The sequence below is a fragment of the Camelus dromedarius genome, chromosome X (genome assembly GCF_036321535.1).
Source record: "Camelus dromedarius isolate mCamDro1 chromosome X, mCamDro1.pat, whole genome shotgun sequence".
Classification (NCBI taxonomy): domain Eukaryota; kingdom Metazoa; phylum Chordata; class Mammalia; order Artiodactyla; family Camelidae; genus Camelus; species Camelus dromedarius.
The window spans coordinates 53,410,704-53,433,028 of NC_087472.1; the positions used below are offsets into that span (position 1 = coordinate 53,410,704).

At 34.9% G+C, this 22,325-nt stretch overlaps 1 protein-coding gene across 2 annotated transcripts; it reads right to left on the reverse strand.

The window, feature by feature from the left end:
- Positions 1 to 3,543: 3,543 nt before the first annotated feature.
- LOC105093954 (TLR adapter interacting with SLC15A4 on the lysosome) lies at positions 3,544 to 11,210 on the reverse strand. Of its 2 annotated transcripts, XM_031445483.2 has the most exons (3): positions 9,669 to 11,210; positions 7,685 to 7,786; positions 3,544 to 6,175 (listed from the first exon to the last, which is right to left on the reverse strand). In XM_031445483.2, the coding sequence occupies exon 3, from the start codon at positions 6,131 to 6,133 to the stop codon at positions 5,231 to 5,233; it is 903 nt and encodes a 300-aa protein (XP_031301343.2). In that variant the 5' UTR covers positions 6,134 to 6,175; positions 7,685 to 7,786; positions 9,669 to 11,210; the 3' UTR covers positions 3,544 to 5,230. The 2 variants fall into 2 exon arrangements, with proteins under 2 accessions (XP_031301343.2, XP_010984184.2); XM_010985882.3 differs by lacking the exon at positions 9,669 to 11,210 and having other exon boundaries at positions 7,685 to 8,021.
- Between the last annotated feature and the right edge of the window lie 11,115 nt (positions 11,211 to 22,325).

The following is a 22,325-nucleotide window of genomic DNA, read 5'->3' on the forward strand; positions in this document are numbered from 1 at the left end:
TACATTGGGACATATTTATACTTAAAAGTAATTTGTTGTTTTCCCAAAATTCAAATTTAACTAGACATTAAAAAATGAATTTGCTAAATCTGGCAACCGTAGGTTAACAGCATAGGTTCTAATGTCAGAGTGACTTCATTTGAATAATGACTCTTACTCTGAGTAGCTGTATGATACTGGGTGACAATTTTAACATTTCTTAACTTCTTCTTGTCTAAAATGAGGATAAAGATACTACTTATCTAATAAGGTTATTGAAAGAATTAAATAAGAGGATAAGAGCAAATATCTTAGTAGAGTGCCTGTCATATAATAGATACTCAAAATAGTAACCATTAATATAACTGAATGACAATGACTAATAATAGCATTCCTCTTGTTAGGTAGATAGGCATTTCACAGGTAATAAAATCTCCAATTATATGGATAAAGCTCTATAGTAGAAATTTAGGGAACTTCACATAGGCAGAAAGTCTTCTCAAGGCATTGAGCTTTTTTATACTTAAGCTTTAAAGTATAACTTTTCAGTGTCTGAAACAAAAATAACTTTTGTTATGAAGAACAATGCAATATCAGTCAATAGCTTTTAGGTCTGAGATGACGTATAAACCAGGAATATTATAAAGTAGAATGTTCAAGATAATCAGTGTCAGACACCCAAGATGTGGTCCTCTCTTTTGTGTCTTAGGTCACTCAGTTTGGTCAACAGGTGGCAAGCAAAAATTTCATAAGTCAATCTGCATCTGGATAGTATATCAAGAAGTAAATGACCTTTGAGAAAAACACAGCAATAAAGATTAAAGGCAAGGCCAGAGAAAATCAAAGAAAGTGACTAACAGTAAAGAAGTCCCAGTCAAAAGATTTGGTGCTCATGAATATATCTCCACTTACTTAAGAGTTGCAAGAGAAAAACAGAGATCAAGTCTAGAAATAATAGTGTTACTCAGCAGGTTTTTGGAACTGTAATCTCAATATTGAAGTACATACAAGCAGAATGAAGGGTCAAAATACTTAACAATTTATATGAATAAGAAGTGTCATAGATAGTACTAGAGTTGGGTATTAAAGATCTCTCATTTGTCTGTTTACTTGCTGGATCATAAGAAGATATAAGGATCCAGAAGCAGGGATTAGAGTGGCCAAGGTAGTTATGGGGGGTTAGGACTTGGAGAGTTAGTGGTGGCAGCTTCACACAAGTTGTCACAGAAATATTTCAACATGTTTAATAATAAATAGAGGTATGCTGGTGAATGACACCAAATAGCAGCTCTGGATACAAGATTCAGACTAGATTAAAAGTAAGCCAGGCAGGTAGAACTACCAGCATACGTAATCTAGAGCTACGTGTTATAACTTTCATGGCCCTAAAATAGTCTTGTGGTAATTTACTTTTGTTCTTTGATTCTATTATCAGCTGAACTATAAACTCAGTTAAAAGCAGTAAAAGCATCAATTTTGTTCATCATTTATTGGGATTGCCTATCACAGTGCTCAATAAATATTTGTTTAATGAATAAAGAGCCAGTCAGTTTCTCCTAGTGCCTGGAGTGTCCTGAGGATAAATATTCCTAGAGGATGAAAAGCTCTGAGAATTCACTCTGATCTTGAACTGGCCTTAGAAGTCTTCTCCAGGTGCAAGATGGTCCCTGTCATTTGAACTCTTAGAAATCAATTTCTAAGCCTCATCTATGGGGAATACAAGGGTGCTCTACAATTATATAGCTTCCCTAAAGCAGAGCTGAACCCTTAAAGGAAAGGGGCAGAACTACACAAGTCACTGAAATCCTGACCAGCCTCTTAAACTTTTTCAATTCTGCTCAAGAGTTCATTTGTCAGATATGAGTCCAGTTTACAATTGTAGAGGGAAATAAATTTCAAGAAGTAGCTGACCAATGAATTTCAATCACTCTCAGCTAAAACCAAGGTCTTATGACAATTTATGTTTCTCATGATAAACTGCCTCTATTAATTTAGGGAAGTAAAAACCAGAACTACAATGTAATTCTGTAAGCTACAAATTTCTCAGCTTTAAATAGAAATAGCACAAAAATTCAAAGAATTAACTGCCCAGAACAATGATTCAGTATTTTTAACTGATGTCAGTATACCTTAATTTAGTTCTCCTCATGTTTATCGCTGTGATCTTAACATAATTATGTAAAAGTTATCTCATAAAATTACAAGTGATGAAGTGCATTTACACTATAATAAATATGAAACCAACATTTCTATAAATTTTTGCTAAACCTTGAAGAAAAGAATACTACATGATTGGGGATTAAAAGTCCCAAATTTCCAATAAGCATTTTTCAAAAGGGCAGGTATCTTTATTTTACCATGAAGAGAACATTTTTTGCCATCATTTTTTTTTTGCTTTCAAATATTACTTTGTTTTTCATTGACTTTCACACATACGTAGCTGATTGGTTAATTTCCATACAAATGACTAGTCATGAAAACGTTAAATCACTTGAAATTTGATTTAACAGATATCTGTTGTTGTCAATTTACTTATTTCTTTCCTTCTTGTATTAACTGCAACCAATTTTCTACTTAACTGCATAATTATTCCAGTTTATTGCACATACTAATCCTCATCAAGCCATCCCTCCACCTTTCATCCAAATATGCATTATGTAGTAATGCTATATTAGTCAGATTACCTGAAAAGAAATTCATTGTATTTAAAGATAAATATATTTGTATATTTATAATGATCTACTCTACTCCTGCCCACAAAGCAGCTGCACTTAAAGGGAAATTGCATGTGAAAAGATATCCGTAGAGAACTATTTATTTTGTTTTTCCACTTCCAAAAATCAGTTTTGATAAGACCCAAATGTTAAAGGTAAGATTGGAAAGAACCAGAAAGTCTGCTTATAACTTTGAGTGGACCAGGTCAGTGTTATCGTTGGTCTTAAGAACCTCAGGGAGACTGGCTTCTTTTAAAGACTAACCCATGAGACAGATAGATGAAGCCTAAAAACCCCAGGAGTCCAGAATAGTCTATCTCTTGAATTTTTTTTTAATGATTTAGGGATACTCCTGACAGAAAATTACTTGAAACTGGGTCAAACCCACTCTGGGACCTAAAATAGTGACCTGAAATCCAAAGATGGGATATAAATTACACTGACCTACACAGGTAAGGAGCAGCATTGTAGTGGGCATCATTCTTAACCTCCTAAAATTTTTCCCTACACAGAAATTTTATGATCCTCCCCAACTGATGAATCAAAAACATTCTCCATTTTCACAGAAGCACAAAAGTAATACTTTCAACTTCTGAAAAAGTGAGACAGAAAGAAATTAATCATTTCATACATTTCAAATAACATTTTAAAGGGAACTGTATGGTCATATAAGTGAAACCCATGATGAAAGACAGAAGTGACTACTTAAGGTGAAAATATGCTAAACACAGTCCCATAAGCATATCTAAGTCAAGCATTAAAGTCAGCAGGTATGAGGTCAAGGTGAAAATAATACTAAATTTATCTTCTTTCCTTGGTTAAATATTGCATTGAATTCTTAGGCCATTTTAACAATAAGTATCTTTAGATAAGCATTTTGGTGACATAAACAGGAGGGAGAAAATTGAAGTCTGAGAGTATAATTAAATGCATTTGTAAATTTTATACTAGCTAAATATTGTGCTTTTTTACATAATACTATGTAGTCTTAATACTATTTATGAATATATACACTTCATAAAGTATTAATACATATTATAATATCTTAGAAAATTTCACACAAATAATGTTGCCCAACATTTAATTCACTTTAGAAAAGATAAAGCTTGACATTAATATTTCATTATTTTGGTAACATATTAAAAGTATAAATTTAGCAATATATAAAACAATGTATACACAACCATTTTTCAGTATCTACAAGACACTAAGTCAGTTTTTCCGAAATCTTTGCCCATTGTTTCTTCAGAATCAATGTCAGAATGATGGATATGGATTGGAAAGGTTACAGAAGAAGATGCTGGGGCAAGTACCGATGAAAATAAAAACAAGGTAATTCAGGCATATTTGTTATTAGATCATAGAAATTTGAAGACGATGAAAATAAACTAAAGGTTGTATGATCAAAATGAACAAGCTGTAAGGACATCTGGATAACTCATTCTTTAACATTTAATCAAAGACCAAAGAGATAATTAGGGGGGAATATGGGATTTCTAAGGTACAAATCTTATTAACATATAATGAAAACATAAAAATTCCATAACATAAATTCATACCATTTAATTTTACAAACAAAAGTACATGTCAATCATTTTACTATCCAAGAGAGAAGTGTTAGCTGTCAAGTATAGGGTCTTGTTCCAAGACTGCAATAAACCATACCATTCCTTTAGGTATGTCATGTTTATTTTATTAATTAATTAATTAAATTCCAAAATTGCCATAACATTCTACTGACTTTTATCCTAAACCAGGATCTTGACTGAGGATAATCTGAGAAGTGTAAAAAGTTGCCAAGAAAGCCTCTTTATTTCTAGGTGATTCTCTATGTACTCTGTTCACTCTCCCTATATGCTTTCCTTCCTCCCATTGCTGAAAAACACCATGCATAGCAGAGTGATATAAAAAAGTTGATGCTTGTCCCAAGAAAGATCAAGGAAGCATCAAGTTTAGTTGCAAATGTTAATGGCAAATTCTCCATTTTTCCTTAAGTCCTCCTTCCATATTTCTTTCAAATATAATTTAAATCCAACATTTCTTTGAAGAATTGCTGATTGACAGTGTGAACGATTCTATCTGTTGAAAATAAAAAGAATGGTGTTTAAGTACTATTCATGTCTTTAAACATTTTTGTAGAAAAATAAATGCTCCCTTCTGATACAGTTTCTACTGGTCTTTTCAGTAGCTGAGAACAATAATCCTCTCCTTGTTCCACTTTTTTTTTATCACTTGTGTGGTAAATAAATCTGATGAGTGAGTGTGAAGTGATTAACTTGGGATGCTCTGACAATTAAATAGATAAGCACATCAAACTTGAATGTAGCAACCATTAAAGATGTCAAAAACAATTAGAATTTATGGTCATAAAATTTAATTATTAAAATTGTCTCCTACAAGAATTCAGATGTACAATTGGTCAAATAATTTATCTGTAATAACCATACCCCAAAGGGGCCTGATGTGGCACAATAAGCCAGAGAATACTACTGTTACTCCAGTCTCATAAAACAATCCAACAAACCTACAGTTGGTTCTTATTGTAGATGTAATACATGTTCCCTACTTCTCTGGTTTGATATTTGTAAGTTAGGAGTGCTGAATTCAGAACTATTTCCACAGGAAAAGTTACAGAGATTACATCTTGCTAAAGAGTGTAAGAGAGCTTCCCGAACTTTCGATGCCTCTATGTTCTGCTCTTGAGAGATTTGAAAGCTTATCTGATTTACATTATTCATTAGTAAATTGGAAGCCATAAGATTGGTTATGGAGCAGCACCTAGTAAGATTTTCTTCCAAAAACTGTTTGTAGAGTTCGTCCACTTTTTTTTCCATATAACTATTAAGCATAGAATTAGAGATGGGCTTCTTATGAAACAACATACTTTTTTCTCGAATTTCATCCCCATTCAAAATCTTTGAGGTAGGTAGTTTATCTAGAGGTTCAAAGATAGGAGAATGTCCCAGAGGTATATCTACTGAAAGTAAAAGAGGACCATTAAAAGTATCATCACGTATGTGTTCCACAAAGCATCCTGAATCATACATGTTACCTACGTGGTCTCCTCCAATCTGTAGATCAGGATAATTCTGGCAAATACTTGTACATGACCAAGATCGGTATAAATCTACTTGTGTTTCATCATGTTGTTCTCTCTTTGGTATGGGCAACGCAGCAGATACTTTTCCTGGAAGCGATGCACTTTTGCGTTTTGTTACAGTTTTCTCATCCACAGGTTTTATTATATTTGTATCATTACATTGCTCTGTTAAACTTTCTTTCACAACCTTATTTTGATTTTCCATTTTATAAGGGGAAAGTGAATTGTCATCTATATCTAAAAGCTGCTTTTTCCAAGTTTCCTTTTCATCATTTGAGGTTTTCTTACATGTAAGTGGTTCTTTGTATAAGAGTTCAATTAAGAAGGCTTCTCCAAGCATTTTATTAGACAAAGTTTCTAACCAGAAGAAAGTAATATATTCCTGTAATATAAAAGAACTCATTAAGGCAATGTACATTAAATTGTGAAATGAAGATTTAACTTCTACATGAAAACACAAAAGATTTAAGGAGGCAGTGTTACTCAAAGGATAGAGAATAAGACTAGCAGTAGAGAGACTTGGGTTCTAATTTTGTCATTAACTTTTTACTGTCAGGTGATTTGTTTACCATTCTTGTGTCTCAATTTTCCTCTCAATTAAATGGTGATAATAATGTTCCCCTGGCTTCTTCACAGGGTTATTGTCAGGATAATATTTAAGGTGTACATGCAAGTGTTTTAAAAGTACAAACTTGGAGGGCTTCAAGATGGTGGAATAGAAAAACATGGAGCTCACCTCCTCCCACAAATACATCAAAAATACATCTGCATGTGGAACAGTTCTCACAGAATACCTACTGAACTTTGGCAAGAGATATTATACAAGCAAAGCTACAAGAAAAATCTCCGTGTAACTAGATAAACAACAAGGTCATACTGTAATGCACAGGGAACTATATTCAATAGCTTGTAATAACTTATAATGAAAAAGAATATGAAAAAAATATATATGTATAACTGAATCACTATGCTGTACACCAGAAACTAACACAATATTGTAAATCAACTATACTTCAATAAAAAGTACAAACTTATACAAATGTATTCATATAGATTCAATTGTCATAAATGATTTATTTTATTTTTTTAAACATTTTTTATTGAGTTATAGTGATTTTACAGTGTTGAGCACAATTTTTCAGTTATACATGAACATACATATATTCATTGTCACATTTTTTTCACTGTGAGCTACCACAAGACCTTGTATATATTTCCCTGTGCTATACAGTATAATTTTGTTTATCTATTCTGCATATGCCTATCATTATACATGATTTATTTTAAAGTTATTAGTTAAAGTGCTTAACTCTTTCTCTATCTTCAAATAGTTTGCTTAAAATCAAGCCTGCTTTCAAGGAATTGATCATAACTGTGCTTTAATTGATGTCATTTGAATCACATAAAAAACATATACCTTACAATGTGTACAAGAAATGGATATTTATATATAGCTTGGACAAATGCAAATTGTCTGATTTAAACTATAAACAGAGTCACTTAATTTTTCAATAATTAAATGCAAATAAGTTTATGAAATTCACTGCCATCATTTTTCTTTTTTTCTCTCTCCCTTTCTTTTTTCCTTCCCTCTTCCCTTCTTTTCTTTTCTTTTTTTTTTTTTTTTTTTGGACTTAAATCTTATTTCCCAAAGCACTTATGTCAGTCTTTTGCATGATTCTTTAATACAGTTTTAAGACTTTCAATTTTCTGTACAAACTCTATAAGCGTGCAAGAGGGAAAAATAGACTTGATTAAAGATACACTTTTCTTTTAATAGGACTATAATGTCTACTATAAATGTTTCCAGGAAACCTACTTATTCATATTTTAAATCATTTGGTAAAAACTAAAATAATATGAACTAAAATACATAAGAATTCAAACTTACCTTTTCCAAATGTCAGGGTAACTAAGATTTAGTCTTCTGAGATTCCAACAATCCAAACTCAGGAAAAGTCCCTTTTGGCTTGTTTTTTTCCTCAGGTCTTGCCTACACCTCAGAAGGATAATTTTAATCACACAAAATGAAATGGTTCTGCTTTCCAGTCATACCCTAGGACTGAACCAACTAACAGGAAAGTGATGTGGGTTGATCACATATATGGTATGGCAATGATCACATACTAAAAGAGGATCTTGAAAGTATTTATTCAAGATGCAACTGACAATGACAGTGGGAAATGTTAACAGCAATAGCCTTCTTTATTCAAGTGAAGACAGAGACAAGGTTATTTTAATTTTTTAAGTATTAAAAAGCAGTATGGTAACCAGCATATTTTGTAACAATTAATAATTAAAAGTAACTTAAATGGCCACCAGTAAGACAATGGTTAAATTGTGATATATCTATTATGTGAAAAACTAAATTTCATAAGATTTTTAATGATGGAATGATAATAAAGAGAAGTAATTACTACATAACAGTCATTCTAAATGTTATACACATAGATTTAATTTAAAACAGAAACTATTATCTCCACTTTATAGAGGAAACAGAGAAAGTTGTATATATGAAAGTTCACAAAGGGTGGAATTAGATTTGTACCAGGCAACTGGACTCAGAACTCATGCTCTTAATCACTATACTGTACTGCCTCTATGTTTATTGATGGAATGCAAGTTGCAGAACCTTATGTACAGTATGATTCCATCATGTGTTGTATGTGTACTATGTGTCAAGCACTTTTCTAAATATTTCACATATACTAACTAATTTAATCCTTTTAACATCTCTTTGAAACAGACATTATAATTGCCATTTTACCTATGAGGAAACTGAGGAGTAGAGAAGTTAGATAAGATATCCATTATCACACAGTTGTAAGTGGTAGAGTCTGGGTTAGAACCCAGGCCACCTGGCTTCAAAGTCTGTGTGGTTAACTTTCCTGGTGTAACAGAATTTCTTCCCCTTTTAATTGACTTAATATATGTAATCATGTTAATGGAAAAGACTACAAATCAAACTGTTAATAGTGGTTTCCTCTGGGAGAAGGGTGGCAGGCAGAAGGTGAAAGGGTAATTTTATTTTTCACTTTCTATATTTCTATAGAGTTTGAATTTATCTACAAAGAGCATGTATTCATGTATTATTTGTATGATTAAAAATAAATAATTCACATACATAAAAGGACAAGAAAAACAACACTATCTTCTTTAGAATTTATTTTCTCCATCTCACAAGTGTCTGGCCCATTCTTTAAAATGATTTTAAACCCAGATAAAAACTGTGAAAATAGACTGGGAAGCATGAACAAAATTTCTACATAGTTGATACTTTCAGCTACAATTATCAATGCAGCTCTTGTTTTACAAATAATTATTTTAAAATAATTATCACAAACATCCTATAGAATAGGTTAATTCTAGTTTTGAAATACATATCGGCCATTTTTTTTTAGGTTGTCAAAGATAGCCTCTTGTAAGAAATAGTGCATTAATTTAGCTTGGAACCAACGGAATGGTTCACAGTGAAATGAGGAACTATTTCACAATACCACACCAGAAAGATAATGAAAACAGTTGTTAAAAAAAAAATTTCTACCACTGCTACCACAAAGAAATATTAAAGGAAAATAGAGGTCTCAAATTGTTTCTAACTTAAACTCCTTCATTGGTTTTATCCCATCTCCTCTGACTTTCTCCTCTCTATTTCCAGCTGATCCAAATTCTAGCAGTCCTCTGTACTAAATATCTCTACCTTTCACTACTGTCATTTTGTTCTTGGATTGTTGTAGCTACTTCCAATCTTGCCTCCTTTCAAATCCATTTGACATTGTAGATTTATCCATCTTTCACATGAACCTGCTAAATCCTTCAATGGCTTCTAATCATCCATGGACTAATAATAAGAATAGACATAATTTATTGTGTACCTCGTAAGTGAAAGATGCTTTTAGGTGACATCTGTTGTTTATTTAATATTCTCAGCAAATCTGCAAGTTATGATTTTCCACATTTTCACAAAACAGAAAACAGCCTGGAAAGGACTAAAAAGCAAAATCAAACATGACACCTGAAGGTCTATGTGCTTTTCCCTGTTTACTTCCTTAACCTATATTCCTCCACTTGCTCCCCAAAGTTCCAATTACCATGTTGCTTCATGACTGTTCCTAAAATTCTTTTACTCTTATAATTTCCTGGCAGACTATATATCCTTCAGTTTTCAGTTTCAGTCTCAATTCTTCAGATCCCTGAAGGGCCTTGACTCACCTAGCCTGGTAGATTTCTCTATATTGCATTTACCTTGTCTTATCAGTTATCACTTTGGTTTTTTCTTATTCCTATTGATGTGTTTGTTTCCAAGCAGCATGCAATGAGTATGGCATTTATTATCATCTAAAGTAATCATCATCATTTTCTGAACTACCTGCGTGTCAGATTGTATGCTAAACACTTGTACATACTAAATTCTTTTACCCTTCACTATGATGCTGTCAGGTAGACATCACCTTTCTCACTTTAATAATAGAGAAACTGACATTCAGAAGGAAATAATTTGCCCAAGATGCATAGTTATGAACTGGAATCCAAATCTGCCTAACAGAAAATCTGGTGCTGAGGTTCTCTGGCACTTTACTCTCAATTTTCATTGCCCATTTTTGCCAAACCAAAAAAATCCTGGAAATATTACAGTGATCTTTAAATACTGGAAAAGATTAAAACTCGAAAATAAACGCTGGAATGAGTTATGAAGATATTGAAGAGGAAATGGTCTTTAAAGTACCAGGTTATCTTTTTACAAAGGGGTGGAGAGGAAGTTCTAGGAGTCAGGGACTATTTGCACCCACTATCACACAAACCCAAAGGTCAACTCCCAGAGAGAAAGGGTGCCTCTTGCAAAGCACATGCTCAAGAAGCAGGTGGGGTAGGGGGACTGGAGAGGGAAAGGAGGCACTTCTCTGGGCTAAGAGAAAATGTAAGACTGCTATGGTGGTCCAGACCCATCCAGGTAAATATCGGTTCCATTTGCGCTGTTCCTACAAACCTAGACAACACAAGTTTTAATTTATATGTTTTCTTCACTCATCACTTTGTATTTTGGCCATTTTCTCCCTCTGGTGTCTCGGCCGTTCAGACATGGCCATGTTTCTCAAGCATGAAAGCTCAGGCTCACCACCATTCCCAACCAGGGAGACAGGAGAAGGGGCAGCAGGAATGTAGAGTGCTATGGTTCCCCTGCTATTCCTCCCCTGGGCCTCACAGATGAGGAGAGAGAAAAAACTTTAACTAAGCTTTATTCTCCCTGAGAATTCAGCCCCTCCCCCGAGGCCAATGGGAGCCACAGCCTCCGCCTCACCAGGCACCTGGAGTTCCTGGAATGTGCACAAGCTTGCGCCACAAGGGCTCTTGTTTCCCAGCCAATCGTGAGCGCAGGGCCTCGGGCCGTTAGCAACGACCCTGGAGAAGGGCCGGGTGTTGGGACACAGTGCCTAACGTTGCTGATCCGGAAGCAGCGGTGAAGTGGCAGAATTCGGGTTACTTCTGCAAAGTAGCCTCAGAGTGGAAACAATGAGCTCCATTAAAGTCTATTACACCAGCGTGTCAGGGTCTAGGGAGGTGAGTGGAAAGAAAAGGGCCTTAGCGGGCAGAAAAATGACTTAAGTGAAGACATCCCAGTTGGGGACTTAAGGATTGTGCTGAGCCATTACCATCCCCTTCCAGCCTTCCATTCTTCAGTTCCCTCCTCTGTAGGTTTTTGGGGGTGGGAAGTGCGGGAGAGAACAGAGAACTTCATTAATACCCTCACCCAGGTTGTGCTCTAAGACCTGATCTGGGAGGTTTCTGTGTCCTGAGTTCAACCATCTTAAGAGCTTCCAGTAATTCTGTGGATGTTTCGAATGGATGAGATAAAGAACTCTGTTTAAGACGGGAGAGGAAAAATGCCAGTGAATGGCCAAAATCCTTAGATAAGTCTTGGCAACCACAAAAATACAAACTGATTAATTCCTAAGAAGGTATATTTGCACAGATCAGTCATTTCTTTAGCTTAATTAGAACTAAGGAGAATCATCTTGACCAAGATGCACAAAATATTATAGAGCAATGTTTTCCAGCAGCAATATATTGTGAGCCACATAAGTAATTTAAAATTTTCTAGTAGCCACTTAAAAAATAGATGAGATTTTAGTATTTTATTTAACACAAAATATACTAAATGTTACTATTGCAACATATAATCAGTATAAAGATAGGAATATATTATTTTTTCATATTAAATCCTCAAAATTCAGTATGTATTTTGCATTTATAGCACATCTAATTTTGGACTAGCCACACTACAAGTGCTTCATAGTCACATATGACTAGTGGTTATCACATAAGACAGCTCAGTTATAGAAGGACCATTATATGACTATAAACTTCATTCTGCAAAGTTTTTGGAGAAGCATGAAAACTGAAAGATTTGGAATTGGTTATAAATGGTTGAGAAACATTCATCACACTCCCGATGTGTGCCAGATACCATGACAGGTGCAAGGAATGAGATTTGATCTGAGCCTAGAAAGAATACATTACTTTTCATAAGCCTCATCAGGTAGATTAGAGATTTCACCTGGATATTAAGAAACAATAACAAGTATTAGTTTAAAAAAGAAAATTACAGGCCATTTGACTAGTTATTTTTTTTTAACACTGTGAATTGTTATTGGATATGGTACTGAGTCTGTAAGAGGGAATGATTTGAAATCTGTAAGGACTGAAGTGGATGCAATAGAAGATTCACCCAAATGTTGATTTGTGTCACTCAAACTGTAATATAAAAATAATCTGGAGGACTTATTAAAACACTCCTGAGACCCACTGTAGACTCTGACTGTGTAGTTTTGGAGTGGAGTAAGGCTGATGATGCCAGGCTTATGAACCACCCTCTGACTAGCACTGGTCTAAGCAATAATTCTTCTCTTAATGGGTTCCTCTGAGAAGGTTTTGAAAAACCACTATAGAAGTGTGGCTAAAGTCACATGCACCGTGTTTCTGCAATTTTAAAGACAAATGAGCCTCAGAAAGTGGAAATGTTGCATTTTGGAATTTCGGAAATTTCTCAGCTATACGTCAGAAATAAGCAGTTTTCCTAAGCGTGAGTGTGACTCGATTACATTTTCAAGTAGTCAAACAAAAAGCCTACTGACATGCCCTTTCACAGAAATCCCACTTGAGTAGACTGGGGTTTGTACTTGTCAAAATGCTTTCACATAAGTTTTCTCATTCTAACGTCAGAGATTTTATGTGACAAAAATGTTCAAGACTGTCAAATGAAAATGTAGAAACTTCAAATTTAATATTTCTGATATATATTTTTTTAATTTCTATTTATAAAACAAGTTTAATAGATAACTATTACAATTTTACTTTAATAGTAGTGTGTATGTCTAAAAGATATCCGGCTATGACAATTTTATTTTAGTTGTCTGTGATTTAGGGGAAAAGACAATGGAGGGAAATACAGTAGTAACAGATGACACAAATCTAACTGTTTATATAAGCGGGCATAACAAGAATTGATCAACTGATACACACCGCATCTTTATCTATTCATCTGATAATGTGCATAGGTTGTTTACATATCTTGGAAATTGTAAATAGCGCTGCTATGAACACTAGCGTGCATATATCTTTTCAAATTAATGTCATCATTTTTTCTGGATACATACCTAGGAGTGGAATTACTGGATCATATGGTAGTTTTAGTTTTTTGAGGAAACTCCATACTGCTTTCCAGAGTGGCTACAACAATTTATCTTCGCAACAACAACGTACTAGGGGTCACTTTTCTCCACATCCTCTCCAACATTGGTTATTTGTAGACTTTGATGATAACAATTCTCACAGGTGTGAAGTGATGATATCTCACTGTTGTTTTGATTTGCATTTCTCCAATAATTAGTGATGTGAAGCACCATTTCATGTGCCTGTTAGCCATCCATATTTCTTCTTAGGAAAAAATGTTTCTTCAGGCCTTCTACCCAATTTTTAATTGGGTTTACTTTTTATATTGAGTTGTTTAAGCTCTTTAAATATTTTGGATGGTAACCTTTTGTCAGTCATATCATTTGCAAATATTTTCTCTCATTGTGTAGGTTGTCTTTTTTAATTTTTTTAAGTTTTTTTTTATTGATTTATAATCATTCTACAATGTTGTGTCAAATTCCAGTGTAGAGCACAATTTTAGTTATACATGAACATACATATATTCATTGTCAAATTTTTTTCTCTGTGAGCTACCATAAGATCTTGTGTATATTTCCCTGTGCTATACAGTATAATCCTGTTTATCTATACTACAATTTTGAAATCCCGTCTATCCCTTCCTACCCTCCATCCCCTTGGCAAACACAAGTTTGTATTCTATGTCTATGAGTCTGTTTCTGTTTTGTATTTATGCTTTGTTTGTTTCTAATAGATTCCACATATGAGCGATCTCATATGGTAGTTTTCTTTCTCTTTCTGGCTTACTTCACTTAGAGTGACATTCTCCAGGAGCATCCATATTGCTGCAAATGGCGATATGTTGTCGGTTTTTATGGCTGAGTAGTATTCCATTGTGTAAATATACCACTTCTTCTTTATCCACTCATCCGTTGATGGACATTTAAGCTGTTTCTATGTCTTGGCTATTGTAAATAGTGCTGCTATGAACATTGGGGTGCAGGTGTCATCCTGAAGTGGGGTTCCGTCTGGATATATGCCCAGCAGCAGGATTCCTGGGTCATATGGTAAGTCTATTCTTAGTCTTTTGAAGAATCTCCATACTGTTTTCCATAATGGCTGCACCAAACTACATTCCCACCAGCAGTGTAGGAGGGTTCCCCTTATTCCACAGCCTCTCCAGCATTTGTCATTTGTGGATTTTTGAATGATGGCCATTCTGACTGGTGCGATGTGATACCTCATTGTAGTTTTGATCGGCATTTCTCTGATAATTAGTGATATTGAGCATTTTTTCATGTGCCTATTGATCATTTGCATGTCTTCCTTGGAGAATTGCTTTTTTAGGTCTTTTGCCTATTTTTGGATTGGGTTGTTTGGTTGTTTCTTATTAAGTCGTGTGAACTGCTTATACATTCTGGAGATCAAGCCTTTGTCAGTCAGTTTCATTTGCAAAAATTTTCTCCCATTCTGTAGGTTGTCTTTTTGTTTTACTTATGGTTTCCTTTGCTGTGCAGAAGCTTGTAAGTTTCAATAGGTCCCATTTGTTTATTCTTGCTTTTATTTCTATTCCTTGGGTAGACTGTTCTAGGAGGGCATTTTTGAGATGTATGTCAGATAATGTTTTGCCTATGTTTTCTTCTTGTCATATGTTTAAGTCTTTGATCCATTTTGAGTTTATTTTTGTGTATAATGTAAGGGAGTGTTCTACCTATTGATTTACATGCTGCTGTCCAGTTTTCCCAACACCATTTGCTGAAGGGACTGTCTTTATTGCATTGTATATTCTTGCCTCCTTTGTCGAAGATGAGTTGACCAAAATTTGTGGGTTCATTTCTGGGCTCTCCATTCTGTTCCATTGGTCCATATGTCTGTTTTTGTACCAATACCATGCTGTCTTGATGACTGTAACTCTACAGTGTTGTCTGAAGTCTGGGAGAGTAATTCCTCCAGCCTCTTTCTTTCTCTTCAGTAATGCTTTGGCAATTCTAGGTCTTTTGTAGTTCCATATAAATTGTATTATGATTTAATCTAGTTCTGTGAAATATGTCCTGGGTAATTTGATAGGGATCATTAAATCTGTAGATTGCCTTGAGCAGTGTGACCATTTTAACAATATTGATTCTTCCAATCCAAGAGCATGGAATTCTTTCCATTTTTTAAAGTCTTCTTTAATTTCCTTCATCAATGGTTTATAGTCTTCTGTGTATAATTCTTTCACTTCCTTAGTTAGATTTATTCCTAGGTATTTTATTACTTTGGGTGCTATGTTAAAGGGGATTGTTTCTTTACTTTCTTTTTCTGTTGATCCATTGTTAGTGTAAAGAAATTCAACTGATTTTTGAACGTTAATCTTGTAACCTGATACTCTGCTGAATTATTTGATCAGCTCTAGTAGTTTTTGTGTGGAACTTTTAGGGTCTTCTATATATAGTAACATGTCATCAGCATATAGTGACACTTTTACCTCCTCTTTTCCAATTTGGATCCCTTTTATTTCTCTCTCTTGCCTGATTGCTGTGGCTAGGACTCCCAACACTATGTTGAATAGGAGTGGTGATAATGAGCATCCTTATCTTGTCCCAGATTTTAGTGGGAAGCTTTTGAGTTTTTCACCATTGAGTACTATGCTGGCTGTACGTTTGTCATATATAGCTTTTATTATGTTGAGATATGTTCCCTCCATACCCACTTTGGTGAGAGTTTTTATCATAAATGGGTGTTGAATTTTATCAAATGCTTTTTCTGCATCTATTGAGATGATCATGTGGTTTATGTCCTTTCTCTTGTTGATATGATGTGTTACATTGATTGATTTGCGTATGTTGAACCACCCTTGTGTCCCTGGGGTGAACCCCACTTCGTCATGATGTATAATCTTTTTTATGTGTTGTTGGATTCTATTTACTAATATTTTGGTGAGGATTTTGGCATCTATGTTCATCAGTGATATTGGCCTATAATTCTCTTTTTTGGTAGTGTCTTTGCCTGGTTTTGGTATCAGGGTGATGGTGGCTCCATAGAATGAGTTTGGGAGTATTCCCTCCTTTTCAGTCATCTGGAAGAGTTTGAGAAGGACTAGTATGAAATCTTCATTGTATGTTTGGTAGAATTACCTGGTGAAGCTGTCCAGTCCTGGACTATTATTTGTAGGGAGGTTTTTTATTGCTATTTCGATTTCATTTCTAGTGATTGGTTTGTTCAAGTGGTCAGTTTCTTCTTGATTCATTCTTGGTGGACAGTATGTTTCCAGAAACTTGTCCATCTCCTCTAGGTTATCCAGTTTGGTTCCATATACTTTTTCATAATATTCTCATATGATATTCTGTATTTCTATTTTATTTGTTGTAATTTCTCCATTTTCCTTTCTTATTTTGCTAATTTGTGCTCTCTCTTTTTTCTTCTTTGTGAGTTTGGTCAGAGGTTTGTCGACTTTATTTACTTTTTCAAAAAACCAGATTTTGGTTTCATTGATTTTTTTCTATGTTTTTTTAAAACTCTATTTTATTTATTTCCTCCCTGATCTTTAGTATTTCCTTCCTTCTGCTGCCTTTTGGGGTTTTTTGTTCTTCTTTTTCTAGTTGTTTTAGTTGGTGGGTCAAATTGTTTCTTTGAGATTGTTCTTCTTTTTTGAGGAAGGCCTGTATTGCTATAAACTTCCCTCTTAGCACTGCCTTTGCTGTGTCCCATAAATTTTGTGTGGTTGTGCTCTCATTTTCATTTGTCTCAAGGTATTTTTTAATTTCAGCTTTGATTTCCTCATTGACCCACTGTTTTTTTAATAGCATATTTTTTAATCTCCATGTTTTCCTTTTTTTCTCCTTTGTTTCTCTGTTGTTGATTTCTAGTTTCATGGGATTGTGGTCAGTAAAGTTGCTTGAGATAATTTTCTATCTTGTTAAAATTGTTGAGGTTTCATTTGGGCCCAAGTACATGATCAATCCTAGAAAATGTTCCATGTGCACTTGAAAATAATGTATATCCTATTTCTGGGGGTGTAATGCTCTGAAAATATCCTCCAAATCTAATTTTTCTATTGTATCATTTAATTTCTCTGTTACCTTATTTATTTTCTGTCTGGAAGTTGTGTCTAGTGATGTTAATGTGGTGTTAAAATCTCCGACTATGATTGTATTCCCATCAATACCCCCCTTTATCTCTCTTTGTAATTTTTTTATGTATTTAGGTGCTCCTATATTGGGTGCATGTATATTAACGAGTGTAATATCCTCATCTTGTATTACTCCTTTAATCATTATAAAATGTCCTTCTTTATCTTTCTTTATGGCCTTTGTTTTAAAGTCTATTTTGTCTGAAATCAGTACTGCAGCACCTACTTTTTTGGCTTTTCCATTTGCATCCATCCTTTCACTCTCAATCTATATGTGTCCTTCTCCCTAAAGTGGGTCTCTTGCATGCAGCATATGGAAGATTCTTGCTTTATTAACCAGTTTGCCACTCTATGTCTTTTGACTGGAGCATTTAGTCTATTAACATTTACAGTAATTAATGATAGATGTGTGTTTATTGCCATTTTGAACTTACCTTTGCAGTTGATTTGGTATTTCCTTTTTGTTCCTTTCTTCTTCCTTTTGTAGTTTGGTAATTTTCCTTTGTATTATGTTGGATTTTATTTAGTTTTTGTGACTCCCTTGTAAGTTTTTGGCTTGTGGTTACCCTTTTCTGTTAGTCTATTAACCCATTACTATATCTTGATCCCATCCTACTGAAAACAAAAAATTAAAGAAAACAAAGAAAAATAAATACTGTATATTTTCTTGCTTCCCTCTTCCACTCTTAATGATTTCAATCTCTTCTTTTACAATTTCGTGTTTATTTTATTTGTAATTCATGAGTTATCACCTTTCCAGTTATGAGTTTCTCATTTCTGTAGCATCCTGCTGCTTTTCTATTTAGAGTAGACTTCTCAATATTTCTTTTAGCATGGGTTTAGTGTTGCTAAACTCTTTTAGTTTTTGCTTGTCTGTGAAATTCTATATCTCTCCTTCTATCCTTAGGATAGCCTTGCTGGATAAAGTATTCTAGGCTGCATCTTTTTTCATTCAGGAGTTTGAATATATCTTGGCACTCCCTTCTGGCCTGTAAGTATTTGTGTAGAGAAATCAGCTGAGAGACTTATGGGGGTTCCCTTGTAACTCACTGTTTGCTTTTCTCTTGCTGCCTTTAGGATCATTTCTTTATCCTTGACTCTGGCCATTATGATATGTCTTGGTGTGGGTCTTTTTGGGTTCTTCCTTTTTGGGACCTCTGAGCTTCCTGTACTTGGATATCTGATTCTTTCTTTAAGTTTGGGAAGTTTACAGTCATGATTTCTTCAAAAACTATTTCAATCTTCTTTGATCTTTTTTCCCCTTCTGGGACCCCTATTATGTGAAGATTGGTACGCTTTATATTATCTCATAGGTCCCTTATATTGTTTTCATTTGTTATTATTTTTTTATCTTGCAGTTGTTGTGATTGGGTTCTTTCTGTTGTTCTGTCTTCTAGGTCACTAATTCATTCCTCTGCATTATCTAGTCTGCTTTGCACAGCCTTTAGGTCAGTTCTCATCTCAGCCAATGAGTTAACCAGTTCTACTTTGCTCTTCTTTATAGCTTCAATTTCATTTCTGACATTTTATATCTCTAAACACTATCTCTTTTAGTTCCTTCAATACTTTGATCAGTCCTTTTTTGAAATCTTGATCTAGTAGGCTATCGATGTCTATTTTATTGATCGTTCTTTCAGGCAATTTCTCTTGTTCTTTTAATTGGGAATTGTTTCTCTGATCTTCATTTTGCTATATCTCTTTGGCACTGTGGCTTATGGATTATCAATTATCTATTGTGGTCCTTAAAAAGTTTATTTATTTATCTATCTAATGCCTATGTAGGAATAAAATAGATTTTTGGCATCTTTGTCTTTTGAAGAGGACAATGTTTTGTCGGAGTTCCGCAGGTGCTGTGATTGGCTGAGTGGGTCCGTGAATGTGAGTCTTGGTGTATCTGTGGGAGAGGGTGAGCTACGAGCATCCTACTACTCCACCATTTTGGCCTCGTCTCTTATTGTGTAGGTTGTCTTTTGATTTTATTGATGGTTTCATTTTTCTGTGCAAAAGATTTATTTAAGCCCCATTTATTTATTTTTGGTTTTATTTCTTTTGCCTTAGGAGACAGATCCAAAAATATATTGCCGTAATCTATGTCAAAGAGTGTTACACCTGTGTTCTTTTCTAGGAATTTATGTTTTCAGGCCTTGGGTTATGGTCTTTATTATATTTTGAGTTATTTTTGTATATGATGTGTGGTAGTGTTCTAATTTCATTGTTTTACATGTAGCTGTCCAGTTTTCCTAGCACTATCTGTTGAAGAGACTGTATTTTGTCCCTTGTATATTCTAGTCCCCTTTGTCATAGATTAGTTGACTATAGGTGTGTGAGTTTATTTCTGGGCTCTCTTTTCTGTTGCATTGATCTAGGTGTCTGATCTTGTGCCGATATCATACTGTTTTGATAACTGTAGCTTTGTAGTATAGTCTGAAGTCTGGACACATGATTCCTCCAGCTTTGCTGTTTTTCTTAAGATTGATTGGCAATTTGGGGTCTTTTGTGTTTCCATATGAATTTTAGAATTATTTGTTCTAGTTCTGTGAAAAATGTCATGGGTATTTTGACAGGAATTGCATCAAGTCTTTACATTGTTTTGGATACTATGTCCATTTTAACAACATTAATTCTTCCAACCCAAGAACATAAACTATCTTTTCATTTCTTGTATCATCTTCAATTTCCTTCATCAGTGTTTTCTAGTTTTCAATGTATAGGTATTTCACCTTTTTTTAAAGTTTTTTCCTTGGTATTTTATTTTTTGATGTTATTTTAAATGGAATTTTTTAACTTTCTTTTTCTGATAGTTCATTATTAGAATTTAGAAATAAAACAGATTTCTGTACATTAATCTTGTATCCTGCAAGTTTTCTGAATTTATTTATCAGTTCTAATTGTTCTTGCATGGAGACTTTAGGGTTTTCAATATAAGTATCATGTCATCTGCAAATAATGACAGTTTTACTTCTTTCCTTCTAATTTGAATGGCTTTTATTTCTTTTTCTTGTCTGATTGCTGTGGCTAGGATGTCACTACTATGTTAAAGAAGTATCCAGAGTAGGCATCCTGCCTTGTTACTGAATTTAGAGTAAAGGCTTTTAGTTCATCTTGTTTGGGACCCTCTGTGCTTCCTGTATCTGGATATCTGTTTCCTTCTTCAGGTTTGGGAAGTTTTCCTCCATAATTTCTTCAAATACTTTTTCGACCCTCTTCTCTCTCTTCTTCTGTAACCCCTATACTGTGAATGTTGGAGTCCTTGATGTTATTCAGAGATCTCTTAGATCTCTTAGATCTCTTAGATTGCTTTCAAATTCTTTAATTTTTTTCTTTCTACATTTCTGGTTGGGTGATTTCCATTATTCTATCTTCCAGATCACTTATGTGTTCTTCTGTATCACTTAGTCCTCTTTTCATTCCTTCTGGTGTGTTTTTTTTAATTTCATCTATTGAATTATTTATTTTTGATTTGATCTGTTTTATAGTTTCCTTGTTTAAATGTTCAGTGTTTAGATTAATTCTTTTTCCTAATTAATTTAACATTTTATTACCAGTGTTTTGAATTCTCTATCTGGTAAATTGTTTATTTTCATCTCATTATTTTTTTCAAGGGTTTTCTCTTGTTTTCAATTGAGAGTAGTTCCTCTGCCTTTTCATTTTATTTAACTTTTTCTGCCTCTATGAATTTAGGTGAACCAGCCACATATTGTGGTCATGAAGGTGTATTCTTATGTGGGAGCATCCTTATGTAGATTGATTGTGCCCAGTACCTTTACTGGGAAGGCTGGATTTTATGTGGATGCCAGTAATTTTTTTCCTTAGGGTGTGCTGGTAGCTATCACCTTGGTAGTGGGTGGGGCTAGAGATGGAGGTGCTAGAGCCTGTGCAGGGTGTGAGGCAGGACTTTCCCCCAGCTCAGTGCCCATCACAGCCTTGTCAGGTGCAAAGTCTGATCCCAGGTTGCTGGAGCAGTAGCCCCAAGGGTCATTCTTGGGATGGCTCTGTTTCCTTTAAGTGTTTGTTTTTCCCACTACCCACACTTGAATATTTTCCACAGAGGAGAGAAGTGCTGAAACAAGTAGGGCCTGTGCACATACAGAAATCTGATGTACTCCCTGTGTAATTGTCTGTGTCTCCACTTAGGCACAGACCATGGTTGAGCCTTTTCCTGGTTTTGCTCATCCCAGATCCAATGCCACACAGTGGCGTAGTCTGAGCAGTGTTGGAGTGTTTGCTCTGCTTGGGCTAGGCTCACTCTGCTGGGCCACATGGCAAGTGGTTGCTGGAAACCCAGCAGCCACTAGAGCAGTCCTCTCTTTGCCCTCCTTAGGGGCAAGATACCTTTGTCTCTCACAGCTGATTACCATTCCCAGCCTGCACTGCTCCACAAGGGAATCAGGGACTGTATGGTTTCTCTGAATGTATGGGGAGGTGAGCTGTGGCCAAGTAGTTGCCATCAGAAATTTGGGCTGCTTCTGGAGTGCCACGTGAGTAAGGGCCCACAATGGCCACCACAGCTTTACTTGGGCTCTGCCTTGGGACCAGGTCACTTCTGAATCCTAAGATTGAATCTTTTCCTTAGTCTTGGCTGCCCCAGATCCAGTGCTGCACTGTAGCAAGGAGAGAGGGGGGCTCAGAACATTTGCTCTGTTCAAGCTGGGGTACATGGCGAGGAAGTTGTTGGAAAGCCAGCAACCACTAAGGCAGACTTTTTCTCTACCCTGCCTCCAGGGCAAGCCAGCACAAGTGAGTGCTACTTACATTGAAGTACTGGCTTTTC